This window comes from Hemitrygon akajei, chromosome 11 (genome assembly GCF_048418815.1).
Source record: "Hemitrygon akajei chromosome 11, sHemAka1.3, whole genome shotgun sequence".
In the NCBI taxonomy this organism is placed as follows: Eukaryota; Metazoa; Chordata; class Chondrichthyes; order Myliobatiformes; family Dasyatidae; genus Hemitrygon; species Hemitrygon akajei.
Genome location: NC_133134.1, coordinates 159,495,928 through 159,521,076, shown reverse-complemented (window position 1 = coordinate 159,521,076; position 25,149 = coordinate 159,495,928). Strand labels below are relative to the sequence as shown.

At 42.0% G+C, this 25,149-nt stretch overlaps 1 protein-coding gene across 5 annotated transcripts in view; it reads left to right on the top strand.

Annotated features, from left to right (window-relative positions):
• Nucleotides 1-25,149, top strand: part of cyld2 (cylindromatosis (turban tumor syndrome) 2) — a 72,313-nt gene that overhangs the window by 18,125 nt on the left and 29,039 nt on the right. For all 5 annotated transcript variants that reach the window (XM_073062048.1, XM_073062051.1, XM_073062050.1 and 2 more), the window contains 5 exons: nt 7,661-7,757; nt 12,920-13,242; nt 15,981-16,146; nt 17,119-17,260; nt 21,811-21,918. In XM_073062048.1, the coding sequence (XP_072918149.1) occupies nt 7,661-7,757; nt 12,920-13,242; nt 15,981-16,146; nt 17,119-17,260; nt 21,811-21,918 (836 nt within the window). The remainder of the gene's footprint in view (nt 1-7,660; nt 7,758-12,919; nt 13,243-15,980; nt 16,147-17,118; nt 17,261-21,810; nt 21,919-25,149) is intronic.

Here is a 25,149-nt window from a genome sequence, read left to right as displayed (position 1 = left end):
CCCTGGTGCAAGGGTCAAGGATGTCTCTGAGCGGCTGCAGGACATTCTGGAATGGGAGGGTGAACAGCCAGTGGTCGTGGTGCACATAGGTACCAACGATGTAGGTAAAAAACAGGATGAGGTCCTACAAAGTGAATTTAGGGAGTTAGGAGATAAACTAAAAAGTAGGACCACAAAGGTAATAATCTCTGGATTACTACCAGTGCCACGTGCTAGTCAGAGTAGAAATAGGAGGATATTTCAGATGAATACGTGGCTTGAAAAATGGTGCAAGGGGGAGGGATTCAAATTGCTGGGGCATTGGAACCAGTTCTGGGGGAGGTGGGACTGGTATAAACAGGACGGTCTGCACCTGGGCTGGACTGGAACCAATGTCCTAGGGGGAGTGTTTGCTACTGCTGTTCAGGAGGCTTTAAAATAATGTGGCAGGGGGATGGGAACAAGTGCAGAGAGACAGAGGGGTGTAAAATGAGGGGAGAAGCAAAAAGTAGTACGGTGAAAAGTGGCAGGCAGGCAAATCCAGGGCAAAAAGAGCCACTTTTCAACATAATTGTATAAGGGCTAAGAGTGTTGTAAAAACAAGCCTGAAGGTTTTGTGTGTCAATGCGAGGAGCATTCATAACAAGGTGGATGAATTGAATGTGCAGATAGTTATTAATGAATATGATATAGTTGGGATCACAGAGACATGGCTCCAGGGTGACCAAGGATGGGAGCTCAACATCCAGGGATATTCAATATTCAGGAGGGATAGACAGGAAAGAAAAGAAGGTGGGGTAGCATTGCTGGTTAGAGAGGAGATTAACGCAATAGAAAGGAAGGACATTAGCCTGGAGGATGTGGAATCGATATGGGTAGAGCTGCATAACACTAAGGGGCAGACAACGCTGGTGGGAGTTGTGTACAGGCCACCTAACAGTAGTAGTGAGGTTGGGGATGGCATTAAACAGGAAATTAGAAATGCGTGTAATAAAGGAACAGTAGTTATAATGGGTAACTTCAATCTACATGTAGATTGGGTGAACCAAATTGGTAAGGGTGCTGAGGAAGAGGATTTCTTGGAATGTATGTGGGATGGTTTTCTGAACCAACGTGTTGAGGAACCAACTAGAGAGCAGGCCATTCTAGATTGGGTATTGAGCAATGAGGAAGGGTTAGTTAGCAATCTTGTCGTGCGAGGCCCCTTGGGTAAGAGTGACCATAATATGGTGGAATTCTTCATTAAGGTGGAGAGTGACATAGTTAATTCAGAAACAAAGGTTCTGAACTTAAAGAAGGGTAACTTTGAAGGTATGAGACGTGAATTAGCTAAGATAGACTAGCAAATGATACTTAAAGGGTTGATGGTGGATATGTAATGGCAAGCATTTAAAGATCGCATGGATGAACTACAACAATTGTTCACCCCAGTTTGGCAAAAGAATAAACCAGAGAAGGTAGTGCACCCGTGGCTGACAAGGGAAATTAGGGATAGTATCAAGTCCAAAGAAGAAACATATAAATTAGCAAAAAAAAGCGGCACACCTGAGGACTGGGAGAAATTCAAAGACCAGCAGAGGAGGACAAAGGGCTTCATTAAGAAAGGGAAAAAAGATTATGAGAGAAAGCTGGCAGGGAACATAAAAACTGACTGTAAAAGCTTTTATAGATACGTGAAAAGAAAAAGATTGGTCAAGACAAATGTAGGTCCTTTACAGTCAGAAACAGGTGAATTGATCATAGAGAACAAAGACATGGCAGACCAATTGAATAACTACTTTGGTTATGTCTTCACTAAGGAATCTAACTAAGGAATCTTCACTAAATAATCTTCCAGAAATAGTAAGGGACCGAGGGTCTAGTGAGATGGAGGAACTGAGGGAAATACATGTTAGTAGGGAAGTGGTGTTAGGTAAATTGAAGGGATTAAAGGCAGATAAATCCCCAGGGCCAGATGGTCTGCATCCCAGAGTGCTTAAGGAAGTATCCCAAGAAATAGTGGATGCATTAGTGATAATTTTTCAAAACTCCTTAGATTCTGGATTAGTTCCTGAGAATTGGAGGGTGGCTAATATAACCCCACTTTTTTTAAAAAAAAAAGGAGGGAGAGAGAAACCAGGGAATTATAGACCGGTTAGTCTGACATCGGTGGTGGGGAAAATGCTAGAGTCGGTTATCAAAGATGTGATAACAGCACATTTGGAAAGAGGTGAAATCATCGGACAAAGTCAGCATGGATTTGTGAAAGGAAAATCATGTCTGACAAATCTTATAGAATTTTTTGAAGATGTAACTAGTAGAGTGGATAGGGGAGAGCCAGTGGATATGGTATATTTAGATTTTCAAAAGGCTTTTGACAAGGTCCCACACAGGAGATTAGTGTGCAAACTTAAAGCACATGGTATTGGGGGTATGGTATTGATGTGGATAGAGAATTGGTTGGCAGCCAGGAAGCAAAGAGTGGGAGTAAACGGGACCTTTTCAGAATGGCAGGCAGTGACTAGTGGGGTACAGCAAGGCTCAGTGCTGGGACCCCAGTTGTTTACAATATATATTAATGATTTAGACGAGGGAATTAAATGCAGCATCTCCAAGTTTGCGGATGACATGAAGCTGGGCGGCAGTGTTAGCTGTGAGGAGGATGCTAAGAGGATGCAGGGTGACTTGGATAGGTTAGGTGAGTGGGCAAATTCATGGCAGATGCAATTTAACGTGGATAAATGTGAGGTTATCCACTTTGGTTGCAAGAACAGGAAAACAGATTATTATCTGAACGGTGGCCGATTAGGAAAAGGGGAGATGCAACGAGACCTGGGTGTCATTGTACACCAGTCATTGAAGGTGGGCATGCAGGTACAGCAGGCGGTCAAAAAGGCAAATGGTATGTTGGCATTCATAGCAAAAAGATTTGAGTACAGGAGCAGGGAGGTTCTACTGCAGTTGTATGAGGCCTTGGTGAGACCGCACCTAGAATATTGTGTGCAGTTTTGGTCCCCTAATCTGAGGAAAGACATTCTTGCCATAGAGGGAGTACAGAGAATGTTCACCAGATTGATTCCTGGGATGGCAGGACTTTCATATGAAGAAAGACTGGATCGACTAGGCTTATACTCACTGGAATTTAGAAGATTGAGGGGGGATCTTATTGAAACGTATAAAATTCTAAAGGGATTGGACAGGCTAGATGCAGGAAGATTGTTTCCGATGTTGGGGAGGTCCTGAACGAGGGGTCACAGTTTAAGGATAAAGAGGAAGCCTTTTAGGACTGAGATGAGGAAGAACTTCTTCAGGCAGAGGGTGGTGAATCTGTGGAATTCTCTGCCACAGTAAACAGTTGAGGCTGGTTCATTGGCTATATTTAAGACGGTTAGATATGGCCCTTGTGGCTAAAGGGATCGGGGGGTATGGAGAGAAAGCAGGTACAGGGTTCTGAGTTGGATGATCAGCCATCATACTGAATGGCGGTGCAGGCTCGAAGGGCCAAATGGCCTACTCCTGCACCTATTTTCTATGTTTCTATGTCAGGCAGTTAGAACACCAAGAAGAGTTTAAAGGTGACAGCTTTATAGAGCGGGCATCAGAGGAGCAGACATTGGAGTAGAGGGAGAGAGTAGGAGGGCTTAGGAGATAACGATTCAAGGCGAGGTAAGTTGCCTGTGCAGAATACAGACAGGAAGTATGTGTGTGAGGCCAGTGTTCTGTACACTGTCAGATGTGGGAGGTTCTGCAGACTCCCAGCCTCCCGGACGGCCCCATTTGCTACAGGTGCGTCGAGCTGCAGCTCCTTTGGGACCACTTTAGGGAACTGGCCATGCAGCTCACTGACCTTCGTCTGGTCAGGGAAGGTGAGGAGGTGATAGATAGGGGTTATAGGCAAGTAGTCACACAGGGGCCTTGGGAGACAGATAAGTGGGTAACAGTCAGGCGAGGGAAGGGCAAGAGTCAGGTGGTAGAGAGTACCTCTGTGGCTGTCTCCTTTAACAATAAGTACTCCTGTTTGAGTACTGTTGGGGGGGGGGGACGGAATGGCCTACCTGGGGGAAGCAACAGTGGCCGCTTTTAACAACATTTAATTGTAGTAAGGGGAACTGAGGGTATCAGGCAGGAACTTGGATACATAAATTGGGAACAGATGTTTTCAGGGAAATGTACGGAAGAAATGTGGCAAATGTCTGGGGGATATTTGCATGACATTCTGCATAAGTACATTGTAATGTGACGGAAAGGATGGTAGGGTGTACAAAAACTGTGGTGAACTGTGGTGTACAAAAGCTGTTGTAAATCTAGTCAAGAAGAAAAGAAGAGCTTACAAAAGGTTCAAAAAACTAGGTAATGATAGAGATCTAGAAGATTATAAGGCTAGCAGGAAGGAGCTTAAGAAAGAAATTAGGAGAGCCAGAAGGGGCCGTGAGAAGGACTTGGCGGACAGGATTGAGGAAAACCCCAAAGCATTCTACAAGTATGTGAACAGCAAATGGATAAGATGTGAGAGAATAGGACCAATCAAGTGTGACAGTGGAAAAGTTTGTATGGATCCAGAAGAGATAGCAGAGGTACTTAGTGAATACTAAAGCAAAGTATTCATTACGAAGAAGGATCTTGGCAATTGTAGGGATGACTTACAGCAGACTGGGAAGCTTGAACGTATAGATATTAAGAAAGAGGATGTGCTGGAGCTTTTGGAAAGCATTGAGTTGGATAAGTCACCGGGACTGGATGAGATTGACCCCAGGCTATTGTGGGAGGTGAGGGAGGAGATTGCTGAGCCTTTGGTGATGATCTTTGCATCATCAATGGGGACAGGAGAGGTTCTGGAGGATTGGAGGGTTGCGGATGTTGTTCCCTTATTCAAGAAAGGGAGTAGAGCCTTACTTCAACTTGGTAAGTTGAAGGAGAAGATCCTGAGAGGCAGGATTTATGAACATTTGGAGAGGCGTAACATGATTAGGAATAGTCAGCATGGCTTTGTCAAAGGCAGTTTGTGCCTTATAAGCCTGGTTGAAGTTTTTGAGGATGTGACGAAACGCATTGATGAGGGTAGAGTAGTAGATGTAGTGTATATGGATTTCAGCAAGGTATTTGATAAGGTACCCCATCTGAGGCTTATTGGGAAAGTGAGAAGGCATGGGATCCAAGGGGACATTGCTTTGTGGATCCAGAAATGGCTTGCCCACAGAAGGCAAAGAGTGGTTGTAGATGGGTAATATTCTGTATGGAGGTCGGTGACCAATGGTGTGCCTCAGGGATCTGTTCTGGGACCCTTACTCTTCGTGATTTTTACAAATGATTTGGTTGAGGAAGTGGAGCAATGGGTTAGTAAATTTGCTGATAAAACAAAGGTTGGGTGGTGTTGTGGATAGTGTGGAGGGCTGTCAGAGGTTACAGCAGGTGATCAATAGGATGCAAAACTAGGCTGAGTAGTGGCAGATGGAGCTCAACCCAGATAAGTGTGAGGTGGTTCATTTTGGTAGGTCAAATATGATGGCAGAATATAGTATTAAGGGTAAGACACTTGACAGTGTGGAGGATCAGAGTCCATTTGACACTCAAAGCCGCTACGCAGGTTGACTCTGGTTAAGGCGGCATGTGGTGCATTGGCCTTCATGAATTGTGAGATTGAGTTTAGGAGCCACGAGGTAATGTTGCAGCTATATAGGACCCTGGTCAGACCCCACTTGGAGTACTGTGCTCAATTCTGGTCACCTCACTACAGGAAGGATGTGGAAACCATAGAAAGGGTGCAGAGGAGATTTACAAGGATATTGCCTGGATTGGGGAGCATGCCTTATGAGAATAGGTTGAGTGAACTCTGCCTCTTCTCCTTGGAGCGACAGAGGATGAGAGGTGACTGATAGAGGTGTATAAGATGATGAGAGGCATTTGATCGTGTGGATAGTCAGAGGCTTTTTCCCAGGGCTGAAATGGCTAACACGAGAAGGCACAGTTTTAAGGTGCTTGGAAGTAGCTACAGAGGAGATGTCAGGGGTAAGTTTTTTTACGTAGAGTGGTGAGTGCATGGAATTGTCTGCTGGCAATGGTGGTGGATGCAGATACGATAAGGTCTTTTAAGAGATTTCTGGATAGGTACATGGAGCTCAGAAAAATAGAGGACTATGGGTAACTCTAGGTTATTTCTATAGTATGGACATGTTTGGTACAGCTTTGTGGGCCGAAAGGCCCTTATTGTGCAGTAGGCTTTCCATGTTTGTATCTACATGGACTGTTGCCACAAGAAATTAGCATCCATTGTCAAGGACCTCCACCATCCAAGCCATGCTCTCTTCAAGCTGCTGCCATTGGGGAGGGGGCACAGGAGCCTCGGGTACCAAACCTCCAGGTTCAGGAATAGTCATTACCATCCAATCATTAAGCTCCTGAATCAAAGTGGATAACTTCAATCAGCTCAACTCTGAACTGATGCCATAACCAATTTTTTACATTTGTAGTTTTTTTGTTTTCACATTGGTTGTATTTGCTTTAGTGAAGTTTTTGATTGATTTTATTGTATTTTTTGTGTTCTACTGTGAATTCCCACAAGAATATGGTACTTTGATGATAAGTTTATTTTGAATTAGGCAATATGCAATGCAAGCATGGATGGGCTTGTGTGTTACTAGACCAACCAATGCAGTTGATACGAATAATCTCGTGCAGGGAATAGTTAGGGGGAAAGCAATTAAAGCTGTTGTTACCTGTGAAATTTCTTTGTCCCTCATGGTAAAGAACTGAAAGTGAACAATGACATGTTTGAGTTACAACCATCAGGGAGGAGATACAGGAGCCAGTAAACTCAATGATTCACAAACAGCTGCTTCTTCCTCTGCCGTCAGATTTCTGAAAGGTCCATGTGCACTTTCTTCCTCCTCCTCCTCCTTTTTGAGCTGTTTGCTTATTTTTGTAACTAATAATAATTTTTGTCTTTGCACTAAACTGCTACCAGAAAGAAATAAATTTCACATCATATCAGATTCTGTGGTCTAAATAGGAAGTTGACAAATTCTCAGAGCTGGATCCAATTAAAACGGAAAATGCCAGTGGTAATAAATCCAATTCTGAGTTTGTAACCACTATTTGACATAAAACACAGACATTAAAGTGGAACAATGAAGTTTGATAGCATAATTAAAAGCCTTAAAATTTGCAAGGTATTATCTCATAAGCTATACTCTTTTCTGTGGACTGTGTATGGTAATAGATATACTTCCACCTGTGGATGTGATTCAGCTCCAGAGAGGTGACGAGGTTCAAATTACCAGAAAAAAACTATGAATATTTCTTTGTGGTGATTTTTTTCAACATTGAGTTAAAAATGCTGGAAATTTGAAATAAAAGAATATCAAGGGCTATAAATACTGAGCAGGCCAGTATCTACATAAACAGAATCCCTTGATATTTCAGGTTAATGATCCTTCAGTGTATTAACTCATTTTTGATCTCAGCCCAGACACTTATTGGCTTGCTGAATGTTCCTGTATTTTTTTTATTTTTCCTCAGTTTACAGTCTGAGGTTATGTCGAACTTTTAAATCAAATCAAGTTTAATTATCATTCAAACCATACGTGGCTACAGCTGAACGAGATTGCACTCCTCTTTTAAAGTTTCATCGAATGATCAATAGCTCTCACATTTATTGTTGTCTCTTCTCTGCACCTTTCCCACCCCCTCCCCACTCTCCATGTAGGAAGACCAAAATGCACCAAGTAAGAAACCTGAGCCGTGCGTCAGAGTTAATGCAGGAGAACTCATTCATGTCAGTATTGCGGAAGTAGAGCCACCTGGTAAGAAAGTAAATTTTACAGTAATGATTTCAAGCAGAGCGACCTCCTAAGTGCTTACCTGCTGTACCTGTGTGAACCGTTCAATGTTGGAATGGTCATGCATTGATGTTCTGGGTTTGACGTTTTATATTTCATGTGTGGCAATTTTTCTACGTAGCCAAATGTTGCAAGGTGGTTCTTAGTTGATAGCAAACAAAATTGGACATTGAACTGTAGGACCATATGACTAAAAGCTTCAGAATCGGGTTTAATATCACTGGTGTATAACATGAAATTTGTTAACTTTGTGTCAGCAGTACAATGCAATGCATAATAGGAAAGAGGAAAAAAAACCCTGAATTGCAGTATGTGTGTGTAAAAATAGAAATGAAAGAAAGTAGTGAGGTAGTGTTCATGGGTTCAATATCCATTCAGAAATCTGATGGCACAGATGAAGAAGCTGTTCCTGAATCACTGAGTGTGTGCCTTCAGGCTCCTGTACCTCATTCCTGATGGTAGCAATGAGAAGAGGGCATGTCCTAGGTGACGGAGTTTCTTAATGATGGAAGCCACCTTTTTGAGGCATCACTCCCTGAAGATGGCCTGGATCTTGCAGAGGCAAGTGCCCATGATGGAGCTGACTTAAGTTTGCAACTCTGCAGCTTATTTCGAACCCATACCAGATGGTGATGCAGCTAGTTAAACTGCTCTCCACGGTACATCTGTAGAAAATTGCGAGTGTTTTAGGTGACATACCTAATCGCTTCAAACCCACAATGAAGTTTAGCCACTTTCTAGCTGCATCAGTATGTTAGGTCCAGGTTAGATCCTCAGAGATTTTGACACCCAACAATTTGAAGTTGCTCACTTTTTCCATTTCTGATCTCCCGATGAGGACTGGTGTAAGTTCCATAATCTACAGGAGCATAATTAGGCCATTTGGCCCATCAAGTCTGCTCTACCATTTCATGGCTGATCTATTTTACTTCTCAGCCCCAATCTTCTGCCCCTAACTCTCCCGTATCCCTTCATGCCCTGACCAATCAAGAAGCTATCAACCTCTGCCTTAGATAATAATACAGACTTGGCCTCCACAGCTACCTGTGGCAGCGAATTCCACCAGGTCACCACTCTCTGTCCTCTCTGGTCTTAAGATTCTCCCACCATAGGAAACATCCTCTCTACATTTTCAGAAGGCATTTGATAAGGTCCCACATAGGAGATTGGTGGGTAAAATCAAAGCTCAGGGCATCGGGGAGAAGGCATTGACATGGATAGAAAACTGGTTGGCAGATAGAAAGCAAAGGGTAGCGGTGAATGGGTGTTTCTCGGAATGGCAGGTGGTGGCTAGTGGGGTGCCACAGGGTTCGGTATTGGGACCACAGCTGTTTACAATTTACGCCAACAATTTAGATGAAGGCATTGAGAATAACATCAGCAAATTTGCTGATGGTACTAAGCTGGGTGGCAGTGTGACGTGATGAGGATGTTAGGAGAATTCAGGGTGACTTGGATAGGCTGGGTGAGTGGGCAGATACTTGGCAGATGACGTTTAATGTGAATAAGTGTGAGGTTATCCACTTTGGGAGTAAGAACAGGAAGGCAGATTATTATCTGAACGGTGTAGAGTTAGGTAAGGGAGAAATACAAAGAGATCTAGGAGTCCTTGTTCATCAGTCACTGAAGGTGTATGAGCAAGTGCAGCAGGCAGTGAAGAAGGCTAATGAAATGTTGGCCTTTATTACAAAGGGAATTGAGTACAAGAGCAAGGAAATCCTCTTGCATTTGTACAGAGCCCTGGTGAGACCACACCTGGAATATTGTGTACAGTTTTGGTCTCCAGGGTTAAGGAAGGACATCTTGGCTGTAGAGGAAGTGCAGCGTAGATTCACGAGGTTAATTCCTGGGATGTCTGGACTGTCTTACGCAGAGAGGTTAGAGAGACTGGGCTTGTACACGCTGGAATTAAGGAGATTGGGAGGGGATCTGATTGAAACATAAGATTATTAAGGGATTGGACAAGATAGAGGCAGGACATATGTTCCAGATGCTGGGAGAGTCCAGTACCAGAGGGCATGGTTTGAGAATAAGGGGTAGGTCATTTAGGACAGAGTTAAGGAAAAACTTCTTCTCCCAGAGAGTTGTGGGGGTCTGGAATGCACTGCCTCGGAAGGTAGTGGAGGCCAATTCTCTGGATGCTTTCAAGAAGGAGCTAGATAGGTATCTTATGGATAGGGGAATCAAGGCATATGGGGACAAGGCAGGAACCGGGTATTGATAGTAGTTGATCAGCCATGATTTCAAAATGGCGGTGCAGGCTCGAAGGGCCAAATGGTCTACTTCTGCACCTATTGTCTATTGTCTACATCCACTCGATCAAAGTTTTTCACCATTTAATAGATTTCAGTGTGGTCATCCCTCAATCTAATGGTTTCCAGTGAATACAGGCCCAGAGCCATCAAACGCTCTTCCTATGACAAGCCGTTGAAACCTGGAATCATTTTCATGAACCTCCTTTGAGCCCTCCCCAGTTTCAGAACATCCTTTCTAAGATAAGGGGCCCACAACTGCTCATAACAAAACCATCAATTCCGTCATCCAAATCATTGACATATTACGTAAAAAGAATTGTTCCCAACACTGACCCAAGTGGAACACCCTAGTCACTGGCAGCCAGCCAGAAGAGGCTCCCTTTAGTCCCATTCTTGTTATTTCGTTGAAGAATTCTAACAGATTTGTTAGGCAAGAGTTTCCCTTGAGGAAAGCATGCTATGGCCTATTTTATCATGTACCTCAAAGTACTCCAAAACCACATCCTTAACAATTGACTCCAACATCTTCCCATCCACTGAGGTCAGACTAACAGGCCTATAATTTCCTTTCTTCTACCTCTCTCCCTTCTTGAAGTATGGAGTGACATTTGTAATTTTCCATTCTTCCAGAATTATTTCAGAATCCTGGGGTGTGCTCCATCTGGTTCAGGTGACTTATCTACCTACAGACCTTTCAGCTTCCCAAGAACCTTCTCCCTAGTAATAGTAACTTCACACACTTCATTACCTCTAACACCTGGAACTTCCACGGTACTGCAAGTGTCTTCCACAGTGAAGACTGGTGCAAAGTACTTATTCAGTTCATCAGCCATTTCCTTGTCTCTCATCTCAGCCTTTCTGAAGTCCTGTTCTTTGATCTTAGTGACATTGAGTGCAAGATTGCTGCTGCGACACCACTCAACTGGTTGGTATATCTTGCTCCTGTATGGCCCCTCATCGTAATCTGGAATTCTGCCAGTTGGAGCTTATAAGAGGAGGAAGGGTGGTGGTTTAGCAGCTCTAGAGATAATTCAATTCGGTAATGTTTAAGAGGCTTAAAAAGGTAAATCATCCAAAACTCTACATGCACACACACACACACACATTTATTATATCATATACATATTTACAGTTTGTTTTCTTTTCCACATTGGTTGTTTGAGTTGTATGTGTGTACTTTCTCACTGATTCAGTTGTATTTGTATCTACTGTGAATGCAATTCTCGGTAGAATATGGTGACACATATATATACTTTGATAATAAATGTACTTGTATCTCGTTGTGAGGCTTCATATGTAACTTGTTTTTTTCCCCCCATTTCAGTTAGTGCACTTCAAAGTGATAATATCATCTACGTTCTGAGATACCTTTTGGAAGGTATCTCACTATTTTGGTCTCTTTTTGCGCTACCTACTTAAAAAAAATTTTCATTATAACTCATAGTAATTTTTAGAGTGTGCTGCACTGCCGCAAAGCAACAAATTTCATGACATACTTTAGTGATAAAACTGATTCTGAAGCATCCTCTTCTAGAGAGATGGTTGATATTCAAAGTGTTGTTCGGGTGTATTCTGGAGTTATGGTATATAGCAAAAACTAATTTTAATAGCAGCCAGCCTTCAAACCTGAACAGGATGGTAGATTGAATTTAAAATGCAGCTCTGAACAATGGCCTTCCATTTCATCGCAGAAACCTGCGTATGCATGAATGTGGCCTAAGTTGGCCATAAATTGGTAATATACCAATTTAATGTGATTATTCAAGATCGACTACATTTAATCCAATCTGCTGTCCCATTTTATGCATTATTTCTTTTTCTGCTGTTTGCTTCAGATTTTGCCTTGTGGAAAATTTTCTTTTAATCCTCTTTTTGTCTTTTGTGAACTTGTCTGGATGATGTACCACACTCTAGAAAGTGGGGAGAAGGGGTGCATACATAGTGCAGCGGTTAGTGTGACTCTATTACAGCCCGAGGTGTCGGAGTTCTGAGCTCATCTCTGGCACCATCTGTAAGGAGTTTCTGTGTTCTCCCTGTGAGTGCGTGTGTTTCCTTTGGGTGCTTTGGTTTCCTCCCACAGACATACCAGTTAGAGGTTAATTGGTCATTGTAAACTGTCCTGTGATAAAGCTAGGGTTAAATAGGTGGATTGCTGGGTGGTTTGGCTTGTTGGGCCAGAAGGGCCTTCTCCAAGCTGTATCTCTAAATAAAATAAAGGAAAATGTATTCAGAATCTGAGTAGGTTACATATCAGGATGCATTTAAATTCTTTGATAAATGCTACGTATCAACTCAAGTATTGAATGCATTCCCTTCTCACTCTTTAGAGTGTGGCATATTTTTCTATGTTAATTCTTCCCTGATGAGATGACAAAAGACATCAAAAGCATTATCTGAAAAACTTCAGGTGTAAACAACAGGAAAACAAGTAATGTTTAGCAACACACACAAAATGCTGGAGGAACTCAGCAGGCCAGGCTGGGAAAAGAGTAAACAGTCGACATTTCGGGCTGAGACCCTTCAGCGGGACTGGAAGGAAAAAAGAGAAGTCGGTAAGAAGGTTGTGTTGGTTTGGATTTCCAGCATCTGCAGATTTTCTCATTATGTATAAATTGTTAGTCAATTGATCTTGGATAAAATGTAGTCTGCCTTGAATAATCACATTATATTGGTTCATTGCTGTGGACCCATATTTGCATTGTAGAAAATTCATAATTATACCTTAAAAGTCAATAATCTCTCTATTGAGAATGGAAATTATAATTGCATCTTTCATGGGCTTAAGAATCGTATATGCATAAGATTCTGAATTGGTGCATTATAAACATGAAATGTCTGTGGTTTGACCTTATTGTGTAATCATCTTGGCAGATCCAAAAAATGGAAGCACTTACCAGCTTGGAGTTCCATCCCAACATGACAGTACGTCTCAGCAAAGAATGAGAAAGTTGAAATCAAATGAAGCTTCAGCATCATTTGTCTCCTCCATTTCCATTCCAGGCCTCAGAAAGAATTCTTCCACCCATACTTCCGACGCTCTTACGCCAACCAACCCTCATCCATCTGAAAATCTGGCTCTTGAGGTTGGATCAATGGTGGAGGTTCAATTACCTAATAATGCTGTTGTCTTTGGAGTTATTAGGTGGATTGGTACACCAGAAGGGAACAGACATCAGTTTGCAGGAATTGAATTGGTACGTTTATGTAGGTGTTTCCTTCTGAACATGTGCTTGTATGTAGTTTACTAACTTGTAAGGATATCAAAATGCTTGGTGACTCATGTTACCAAATAGCTTGCTTAATCTTCTGGCACATTCCTCATCTTAACAATCATTATGTGCCGTGTCGTATGACATGAGCGATCTTGGTCTATCCATGACTGATTATTATTGGCAATTTTTTCCACAAAAGTGGTTTGCCATTGCTTTCTTCTGGGCAGTGTCTTTACAAGATGGGTGACCATGATTATTATCAATTCTCTACAGAGATTGTCTGTTGTCAGTGGTCGCATAACCAGGACTTGTAATATGCATCAACTGCTCATATAACCATCCACCATCTGCTCCCATGGCTTCATGTGATCCGGGGGGAGGGGGCGCGCTAAGCAGGTGCTACACCTTGCCCAAGGGTGACCTGCAGACATCTCCTTTGGTAGAGATGTATCTCCACCCCACAATGCATCTGGCACACTCATATTGAAGAAAAGAAAACTTGGATAAGCTTTTGCTTGAATATTTTGTGCATATTAGAACCTATGGGGTGTGTTTCAGTACCTTCTGAAAGGAGCTGTATGTTCTACTGGCAACTTTATAAGCTAGAAGCATAAATGCATGATAGATGAAAGAAAAATAGAGAGAGATGTAGGAGGGAAGGGTTAGATTGACCTTAGAGTAGGAAAACGCTTGGCACAAGCTGTCTCCAGGAATTGCCTGGAAGACGTGTGCCTTTGGGGAGTGGCCCATAGACGATCTAGTTCCCTGAAGGTTTTGCCAGCTGAAGTGTTATGGAAGGCTAAAACAGTGAGACAGTAGGCAATGTGCGCTGCTGATGGAAGAAGACCTCAGTACTCGGTCTCCCGTTCTCCCTCCAATACAAGGGGGCTTGGAGAGGCGATGCGGAAGGACGAGTTGCTGGTCTCTGCTCTCTTTGTTGGAGGAGTGGCCTCTCTCTCTCTCTCTCTCGATCAATAGAGAGAGCATGTCTGAGGTACCAAAGTGCTGGGTTATGGACTGTAGTCATCGATGGACTCTAGATTAAGGTCTTTTTGGGGGGGGCTTTTGCAATTGCTTGCAGGTGGTGGAGGGTCAGTGCTTCTGGCATAAGTAGGTAGAGGGGGTAGGATTGCTGCTTGTACAGTGGGGCTTTGAGGTTCTGATGTTTCTATTATTCATTCCATGGGTCTCTAGTTTCATGGATGTCTGTGAAGAGTAAGAATTTCAGGTTGTATACTCTATGTTCTCTGATATTAAATTGAACAACATTGTGGGCTGAAGGGCCTGTACTATCCTATAATGTTCTATGTTTTCTATTGTCAACTCCAATATCATGCTGTACTGTTGCTGTCAACTTCTGATCAATTTTTCTCAAAATAACTTCAGAAGCTGGCTTGTGACTTGTCATGTGGTGGGATAGAACTTTTCAGTTCTAAGATAGTGTACCATTAGTAGCCACTTCATTGTTGGTTGAAGAAGCTGAGTCCATATTTGAGTGGGATTATTAACATAGTCATTGTCATTTTTCCTGTTCAAAATGTAAAAATTTAGATGAAATTAAATCGATTTAAGCATTACTTAAATTCTTCTCTGCAAGCATTGAGAAAAGTACACTATAGAAGTTTACCATAATGCATCAGGAAGCTGCTTTAAATTCCTGTCTTGAATTTGAAGTTTCCCTTTCCTTCTGCCTTATTTCCTGTTTTCTACGAAGAAAGAATGAGTGGGCCTTTATTTGAGGGAGCTAATGTCTAAATGTGCAATCATATTAATTTATAATAAATAGAATAGTCAATGTAACATAGAAATACACTGTAATCAGTGTGAGTTAATCTGTCTTATTGCCTGGTGGAAGAAGCTGTCTTGGAGCCTGTTGGTCCTGCCTTTCATGCTGCGGTACCACTTACTGAATGGTAGCAGCTGGAATAGATTGGTTGGGGTGACTCAGGCCCCCAATTATCCTTTGGGCCCTTTCTTCACACCTGTCTTTGTGTATGTCCTGAATCAATGGAAGTTCACAACTATAGATGTGCTGGGCTGCCCGTACCACTCTTTGTTTTTGCTAACCAAAGAGGATTTTTGCTTTTACGAAAAAAAGACGCCAGCTTTATACGTGTGTTTACCCGAGAAAGACTACCATGACTGTGAAGCCTTGTGCGGGCAGTTGTTTGCGCATGCGCGTACGTGCACATGCGTGTACGTGCCGATTTTTTTTTTCCCTCTCCAAATCAATTTTGGCTCGCTGTCTTCCTGATTTTGATAAGTGAAACTACACCGTACATACAATATTTCTACTTTATATAGGCTGTGTATTTATATCATTCCTGCTACTATATATTTGAGTTATTTTAGGTTTTATGTGCTATTTGGTTTGATCTGGTAGGTTATTTTTTGGGTCTGGGAACGCTCAAAAGTTTTTCCCATATAAATTAATGGTAATTGCTTCTTCACTTTATGACATTTCAGATTACAAACGGTCCCATAGGAATGCTCTACTTTCGGATAGCGGGGGAAACCTGTACTTTGAATCTTTAATAATTTGTCTTCACCCATTTAAGACAGATAAGGTGATTATCTCTTTGGGAGTAGTGACACTTCCTGAAGGGACAAGAGCAGCAAAATAAATATTTTTAAGACAGAGGGCAATAGATTATTGACCAACAAGGGGGTGGAAGTGTAGACAGGAATGTGATATTAATATCTTTTTTAATTACTTGTAGGACTATGAGCTAGAAAATGGCAGTGATGGAACATTTGAGAAAAATCGATATTTTGAATGTGAGCAGAACAAGGCAATATTTATGCAACTTAGTCTTTGTAAACCAGATGCACGCTTTCTCACAAATGAACTGAAGGATGTACACAAAACGCCAGTGTTTACACCAGGTAAAATGCTGTTCTTTGTTTGCCTTGTTGGATGGGTTCTTTAATTTATTTATTTAGTGATACAGTGCTAAATATCCCTTTTCAGCCCAATGAGCCACACCACTCAGCAACCCACCTATTTAATACTTAGCCTAATCACAGGGCAATTTACAATAACCAATTAACCTCCTAAATTCTCCTTTCGACTGTGGGAGGAAACTGGAGTACCTGGAGGAAACCCATGCAGTTCATGGGGAGAACGTACAAAGTCCTCACAGGCGGCACTGGAATTGAACACAACAATGCCCTGATCAGTAGCATTGCTCTAACAGCTATCCCATGGTGGGCGATTTTGAAGGTCGTTTATGACGCGAGTAGTGTGTGTATGTATACAGAGATGTTCTGCACACCACTTGTTGTAACAGGTGGCTGTTTGAGTTCCTATCAGCTAGAGCCAGTCTAGCTACTGTCCTCTGACCTCTTCTCATTAACAAGCCATTTTGCGCCCTCAGAACATCACAGGATGCTTTTTATTTCTCGTACCATTCTCTGTAAACTAGAGACTTGTGCATGGAAATCCCATCGATCAGTAATTTCTGAGATACTCAAACCAACCCATCTGTCACCAACAATCATTCCATAGTCAAATTCACTTGGATCACTTTTCTTCCCAATTCTGACATTTGGTCTGAACAGCTGAACCTCTTGACCATGTCTGCTTGCTTTTATGCATTGAGTTGCTGCCACATGATTGGCTGATTAGATATTGGCATAGTCCGTTTTCATTAGAAGTTCATGATCAGATGATGTATTTTTTGTGTTGTGGCCTATTAAATTAGTCCCTACTATCTATTTAATGCTCCCCCCCTCAGTGTTGTGTGGTGTTTAGATGTTCAACGGTGGACCAGTATGCAATCTTCTAGAGTACTAACTTAATTAAAATGTGCATATGTCTGTGCTTAAAATATTATTTTATTCTGTTTAAATTGCAAGCAAAACTAATTCAAGATGATCTCACCATTGAAGAGGATGTTCCCCCAGTACATGAGGATCAAGTCCTGTATTTGATGGAAGGGAGAAGGAAAGGGATCCAGGGGCATTACAATTCTTGTTATCTGGACTCTACAATTTTCAGGTTTGGCTCCTGTTTCTGGATTGAATCTGTTGCTCTGAAACTTTTCGCGCATAGAACATGGTAAAGCACAGGAACAGGCCCTTCAGCCCATAATTTTCTGCTGAACCAGTTAAATTGATAATTAAATGGCAACTCAGCCTACAGAATGTCCATATCCTTCCAGTTCTCTTGAATTCGTGTGCCCATCTAAATGTGTCTTAAAAGTCTCTAATGTGTCTGCCTCTACCACCATCCCAGGCTATACATTCCAGGCATCCGCCACTTTGATATTTGGTACGTGCCTCTTGCCTCGTTTGCCTCTGATATCCCCTTTGAACTTACCCGCACTCACATTAAATGCATGTCCTGTGGTATTAGATATTTCAACCCTGGGAAAAAGATGCATTCTGTCTACGCTGTGGCTCTCATCTTATAAACCTCTTTCGGAGCTCCCCTCAGTCTCTGTTGCTCTACAGAAAGCAACCCAATTTTGTCCAACTTCTTGTTACAGCACATGCTCTCTAATCCATGCAGCATCCTGGTAAATCTCTTCTGCACTGTCTCCAAAGCCTTGACATCTTTCCTATAATGGGGTGATCAAAAATGTATGCAATACTCCAGAAGAGGCCTGGCTAGACTTCTGTTCTTGTGAAAGCATTGATGATGTAACAGACCCATTTTCTTTCCTTGAATCAGACAGCCACACTTTAACCGTATACCATACTTTGGGCAGATCATTCAGTGTTTGTGAATGTCAGTCAATGACATTCAATGGGCTTGTGACCGCGTGCATTAGAATCTTTGATAGGCATGAATCTGAGGACAGGCCCTTGCTTTTCATCAAAGATTTTCGGTGCATCTAGATTTGTATGTGTGTGTGCTGAGACAATCCCTGTGCTGTGTTGGGTCTTGTTGATATGCAGTGGAAGTATTCAGTGGGGAAGATGAAGGGGCGGGCAGATGAACATCCAAACTGGGCTAACGGAATCTCTGTTCTGTTCTATTTGCCAAAAAAATTGCAGCAATTAATATATCGAACTCCAGAGACCTGGTTTTGATCCTGACCTTGGGTGCTCTCTGTGTGGAGTTTGCATGTTCTCCCTGTATTTGTGGGGCTTTTCTCTTGGTGTTCCAAACAACACCCCAAACCTGTGCTGATTGGTTTAATAATTGCTGTGTAAATCATTAAAAGTCAGATGTGTGTTGAAACAGTGAAATGCATCGTTTGCATCAGCAACCAGCCGGAAAGTGTTGCCACACTTCTGGTGCCAACATAGTATGCCCACAGCTTACTAACCCTAAACTCTACGTCTTTAAGATACGGGAGAAAGAAGAGTACCCAGAGGAATTTCACATTGTACAAGGGGGAGCTCCTTGCAGACAGTGGGAGAAAGTGAACTCTGATCACTAACGTTGGAAAACGTTATGCTAAATTCTGCACCACTGTGCCACCTAATTACTCCTGGTAATTATCCATTGAAAAGTTTAAGGGGAACATGAGGAGAAACCTCTTCATTCAGTATCGTGAGAGTGTGGAATGTGCTGCCATGCAGACCCAATTGCAGTGTTTAAGCCAGGTTTGGATAGGTACATGGATGGTAGGGGTATGGACAGCTATGGTCCTGGAGCAGGTCGATGGGATTAGGCAGTTTAAATGGCTTCAGCATGGATTAGATGGGCTGAAGGGCCTGTTTCTGTGCTGTACTCCTCTATGAATATCAGTGGCAAAAAGGATCAAGGCAAGGCAAGTTTATTTGTGTAGCACTTTCCAAACATGAGGCAATTTCAAAGAGCTTTACATAAAAGAAGATATAGAAATCAAGCATTAAATTTTAAACAATATGAAGATAATAAAACCACATGCAAAAATAAAGAAATAAAAGTTAAGAGTGCAGAAGATTCTAATTAAAAGCTACAGAGAAAAGAAAGGTTTTAAGCCTCAATTTTAAAGGAGCTTAAGATTGGGGCAAACTTCAGATCCTCTGGAAGGTTATTCCAATTATGTGGAGTTTAGTAACTAAAAGCTGCTTCACCATGTTTAGTTTTGACCCTGGGTACAGTAAGCAGACCCAAGCCAGACAACTTGAGAGTTCGGGAAGGTTCATAATACAGCAAGTTTTTGGAGATGTATTTTGGCCCTAGATCAATCAGTGTTTTATAAACCAGTAGTAGTATTTACAAGTCAGTCCTCCGGACAGGAAGTCAATGTAGTGATCTGAGAACTGGAGTGATGTGTTGTATTTTCTCCGTCCAGTGAGGACTCTAGCATCAGCATTCTGAATGACTTGTAGCTATCTGAGGGATTTTTACAGAGACCTGTGAAAACGCCATTACAGTAGTCAAGCCTACCAAAAATAAATCTATGGATGAGTTTTTCTGGATCTTTCAGACATTAGTCCTTTGATCAAAAGAGACTTGATGGATATATAAAGAGAATAAATTATAATGTTACAGGGCAGTTGGGTGGGGTGCAGGGTAAATTGATTTATTATTGCTACATGTATCCAGGTGCAGTGGGAAACTTTGTGCATGCCATCCATACAGATAATTTCATCATGTCAGTACATTGAGGTAGTATGAAGGAAAAAACAGCAAGAAAATACAGAATAAAATGTTACAGGTTCAGAGAAAGTACAGTGCAGGCAGACATGACATGCAAGGCCATAATAATGTACTGTAGATTGTGAAGTCAAGATTTCATCTTGTACTGGGGACCATTCAATAGTTTTATAACAGTGGGGTAGAAATTGTCTTTCATCGTGGTGGTACCAGTGTTCAGACTTTTTTATCTTCTGCCTGATAGGAGTGGGGAGAAGAGAGTATGTCTAGACTGGATGGGATCTGGACCAAGGCAGTGAAAAGTGTAGACAGTCCATGGAGGGGAGGCTGTGTCCAAAACTCTCTGAAGTTTTTGAGGGAAGTGGGGGTATTGATTGAACTGGATTGATTGGTTTGCTCTGCTGGGAATAGCATGGACCCAATAATCCAAATCGTGGTTTCCTGTATCTTAAGTACATTTAAGGTGGCACAGTAGCGTAGCGATTTGCGCTAGCTGTTACTGCTTGGATTGTCAACGTTTGAAGTTCAGTCCTGGCATCTTCTGTAAGGAGTCTCTGTATGCTTTCTCCTGGAAGGCTTGGATTTTCTCCAGGTGCTGTGGTTTCCTCCCACAGTCCAAAGATGTATCAGTTGCAATTGGTCATTGTAAATTTTTCTGTGATTAGTTTAAGGTTAAATTGCAATTGTTGGGTGTTGTTGGGCAGTACAGCTTAAAGGGTAGGAAGGGCCTATTCTACACTGTATCTCTAAATAAAGCAAATAAAAATATATATTTTTTTAATTTTAATGTGTTACATTGGGGACCCATTTCACAGCTAACAGATAGCTGAAAATTTGGGGCTATTTATCATTAGATGAACAAATTCACACACTGACTACCAAGATAGCTTTTTTGGAAGAATGAACTGTATTCTGGAATTATGAATCTCTATTTTTAACCCTTATGTGGGTGTTCCCTTAGAATCTGGATATTGCTTAACAATCTCTGTGTAAGGTCCCCCTCTCTGTATGTGAGCAAGATGATTAATAAATTATGAGTGGGCTGGAGACTTTGAAACAATTTCAAGGCTGTTTGTCTTCTCTCCCCCCCACCCCCGAGGGTTCATTATTTCATTCCTAGAAATGAATTTCACCATTTCTTGCTGTAGCCGTTTCTTGCTCATCTGGTCCTTTAATATCACCACCCTGAAAAAGAAAGCACAGCAGCACCTCCACATCCTAAGAAGACTGAGACAAGCAAGGTTCCCTTTTCCCCCACCCCTTCCCCAATCCCCAACCCTGCCTTCTGAACTGGGAGCATCCTGACTAGTTGCATTTCCATCTAGTATGGGAGCAGCCGAGCATTGAACTGGAAGTCTCAAAAAGGATTGTGAAAACAGCTAAGAGGATCACGGGGGGTCTCCCTACCGTCCAGTGAGGACATTTATCAGGAGCGCTGTGTACGCAGGACCCTTAGCATCATTAAGGATCCCATCCATCCAACATCCTCTTTGACTTTCCACCATCAGGCAGGAGACTCGATGCATAAAAACAAGAGCGGTCAGGATGGGAAAAAGTTTCTTCCCTTAGGCCATTAGGCTCCTGAACTCCCTGCCGTATCATACTCAGTGTAACTGGTTAATCTGTTCTGTACCTTACAGTATTTAATTTATACACTTTAGTTTGTTATTTACGTGTAATTCATGGTAGATTTAATCCTTTCATAAATTGTGTTATGTGTGCTTTACACGCTGGTTCGGAGAAATGTCTCATTTCTATATATATGGTTAGTTGAATGACAATGAACTTGATGTTTCATGTGACTGAAGTGTAGATTGAGTAAATTGAAGTTAACTCAGGAAATGTGAAAAGAATGTTTCCCTCTCAAATTGTGATGTAACTAGAGGTGATTAATGGTGAAACTGAATGCCATCCATAACCAATGTTTCGTGTCCAGTCCTGATGACAATTACTTCCATATACAGTAAATAAGAACATATTCTATTGAATTGTGTCTCACTATTGTTTCACAGTTTGTTCACATTCACTTCAGTGTTGGACAGTATACTTCACAGGCCTGGGGGACACGATGAGAAGATTCAACAAATACTAAGGGAAGACATAGTGAACCCATTACGAAAGTAAGTGATAATTATAGTTGCAATTGTGCATCTGGGACAATTTAAAGCTTTTTTACTTTATTTAAGGTTCTCACTTTGAGGACTCTTTATCTTGTTATTTCGTGTTCCCATTACTTATTGCTATTTATTTGCATTTGCAGATTGTTGTCTTCTAGTTGATCTTTCATTGATTCTGTTCTAGTTACTTTTCTATAGATTTGCAGTATATGCTCACAGAAAAATGAATGTATGTACTCATGAATGGTGACGTACGTACTCTGATAAAATTTACTTTGAACTTTTTGAGTGCGAATACTCTTTGGTGTTACCTCGATAATGAGAAGCCATGTAGTGGGGGTGATGTTCAAGAATGAATTGGCATTTTCTGAGTTTGCTCGTCAAGGCTATTGCAATAAAATCATTTTAATTTTACAATCTCTGGGCAGCTAGAATATTAACCATGGTTCTTGTTCTAAATCTCTATTCAGTGATGCTTACTATGAAAATGTTTGAGGCAGGCTTGATCCCAAGTAACACGCTCAAAATGCTCAAGGAACTCAGTAGGTCGGGCAGCATCTATGGAAAGGAATAAGGAGTCAATATTTTGGACTGAGACCCTTCATTAGGACCTGAGTTCCTCCACCATTTTGACGCTGGAATTTCAGCATTTGCAGGGTAAGATCATAAGGAGTTCCAGGACGGGTACTTAAAGACTGTGCTGAACAATTGGCGGATGTATTTACGAGAATTTTCAATCTGTCTCTATCTCAGGCAATGGTCCCCAAGTGCCTGAAGTCAGCCATCATAGTCCTGAAGAAAACAAACATCAACAATAATGAAGTGCTTTGAGAGATTGGTCCTGTCCCACATTAAAGTCACTATCCTTGCTACACTGGACTCACATCAGTTTGCCTATAAAGCAAACAGGTCTGCGGAGGATGCCATCTCATCAGCTCTTCACACTGTCCTGACACATCTGGAGGGAAAGGGCAGATACATGAGGATGTTGTTTGTTGATTATAGCTCTGCTTTTAATGCTGTCATCCCCAGCAAGCTCATCTCCAAACTCCACCAACGAGGCCTCAGCTCATCACTCTGCAACTGGGTCCTGAATTTCTTGTCAGAGCGTTCACAGGCAGTGAGACCTGTCCTCCACTACTATCCTGAACACTGGTACACCACAAGATTGTGTATTGAGTCCCATACTCTACTCCCTCTTTACTTACAACTGTGTACCTGCATTTAACACCAATACCATCGTTAAATTCGCAGACAACACAACAGCGATCAGGTTGATCTCCGACAGAGACGAATCAGCGTACAGAGCGGAGGTACAGAACTTAGTGAGCTGGTGCTCAGAGAACAACCTGTCTCTTAATACAGCAAAGACTAAGGAGCTAATTATGAACTTTAGAAAGTCACGGGATGACGAATACACTCCAGTCTACGTTAACGGAGACATAGTGGAGAAAGTGTCCAGTTTCAGGTTTCTGGGAATACACATCTCAGAAGACCTTACATGGCCCACTAACACCACAACAATAGTTAAGAAAGCACAGCAATGCTTGTTTTGCCTCAGGACGCTGAAGAAAGCTGGTCTACCTGAACAGATGCTGGTGACCTTTTACCGCTGCACCATAGAGAGCATCTTAACATACTGCATCTCTGTGTGGTATCTCAGTTGTACAGCAGCTGATAGGAAAGCTCTTCAGCAGGTTGTCTTGAGCGCACAGAAGATCATTGGGACACAGCTCCCAGCCCTGGAGGACACCTACAGCTCACGCTGCCTAAGGAAAGCTACAGACATCTGTAAGGACAATACACGCCCATGCAATCATCTGTTTGAACTTCTTCCATCTGGCAGATGTTATAAGACTGGAAAAAATAGCTTTTTCCCCAGAGCTATAATTGCTCTGAACCAATCGATCAAGCATCATCCATAAATTTGTTATATTGCTATTTTTAATATTGGTTTTATGGCTGTCATGAATCTGAGTTGCGCTTTTGTACTGCTGGACATTGCTTGTACTGGCTAGTTACTTAATTTTATTTATTGTTTATTTTATTTGTTTTATAGCATTGAGTATGAGAGTTGCAAACTTTCTCACTGTATTGGTGCATGGAAATTGTACTATGCAATGAGAATGAAGATATTTCATTCATTTCATTTAATTAAGACATAGGAGCAGAATTAGGCCTTTTGGCCCATCGAATTTGCTCCGCCACTCAATCATGGCTGATACTTCTCTCCCCCCTCCCCCCCCCCCCCCCCCCCCCCGGCCCTACTCCCCAGCCTTCTCCCCATTACATTCAATGCTATAGCCAATCAAGAACCTATTACCACCTTAAATACACCCAACGACCTGGCCTCCTCCACATTTGCCTGTGGTAACAAGTTCCACATTCATTACCCTCTGGCTGAAGAAATTTATCCACATCTGTTTTAAATGGACGCCCCTCTATCCTGAGGCTGTGGCTTCTTGTCTGAGACTCCCCACCATGTGTACATCCTTTCTACTTTTACTCTGCCTAGGCCTTTCAACATTCAAACATTCAATGAGATCCCACCTCTTCCTTCTAAATTCCAATGAGCACAGGCCAGGAGCTATCAAATGCTCCTCTTATGATAACCCTTTCATTCCTGGAATCATCCTTGTGAACCTCCTCTGGACCGTCTCCAATGCCAGCACATCTTTTCTTAGATGAGGAGCCCAAAACTGTTCACAATACTCAAGGTGAGGCCTCACCAGTGCCTTATAAAGCCTCAGCATCACATCCTTGCTTTTGAATTCTAGACCTCTTGAAATGAATGCTAACATTACATTTTCCTTCCTCACCACCAACTCAATCTGCGTTAACCTCTTGGGGAATTCTGCACAAGCACTCCTAAGCCCCTTTTGCGTCTCAGATTTTTGGATTTTCTCCCCATTTAGAAAATAGTGTGCACATTTATTTATTCTACCAAAGCGCATGACCATGCATTTTCCAACATTGTATTTCATTTGCCTCTTTCTTGTCTGTTTCCTCCAACACTACCTGCCCCTCCATCAATCTTCGTATCATCTGCAAACTCGGCATTGAAGCCATCTATTCCATCATATAAAAATACAGTATAAAAAGAAGTGGTCCCAACACTGACCACTATGGAACACCACTAGTCACTGGCAGCCAAACAGAAAAGGATCATTTTATTTCCACTCGCTACCTCCTACCAATCAGCCAATGCTTTAACCATCTTGGTGACTTTCCTGT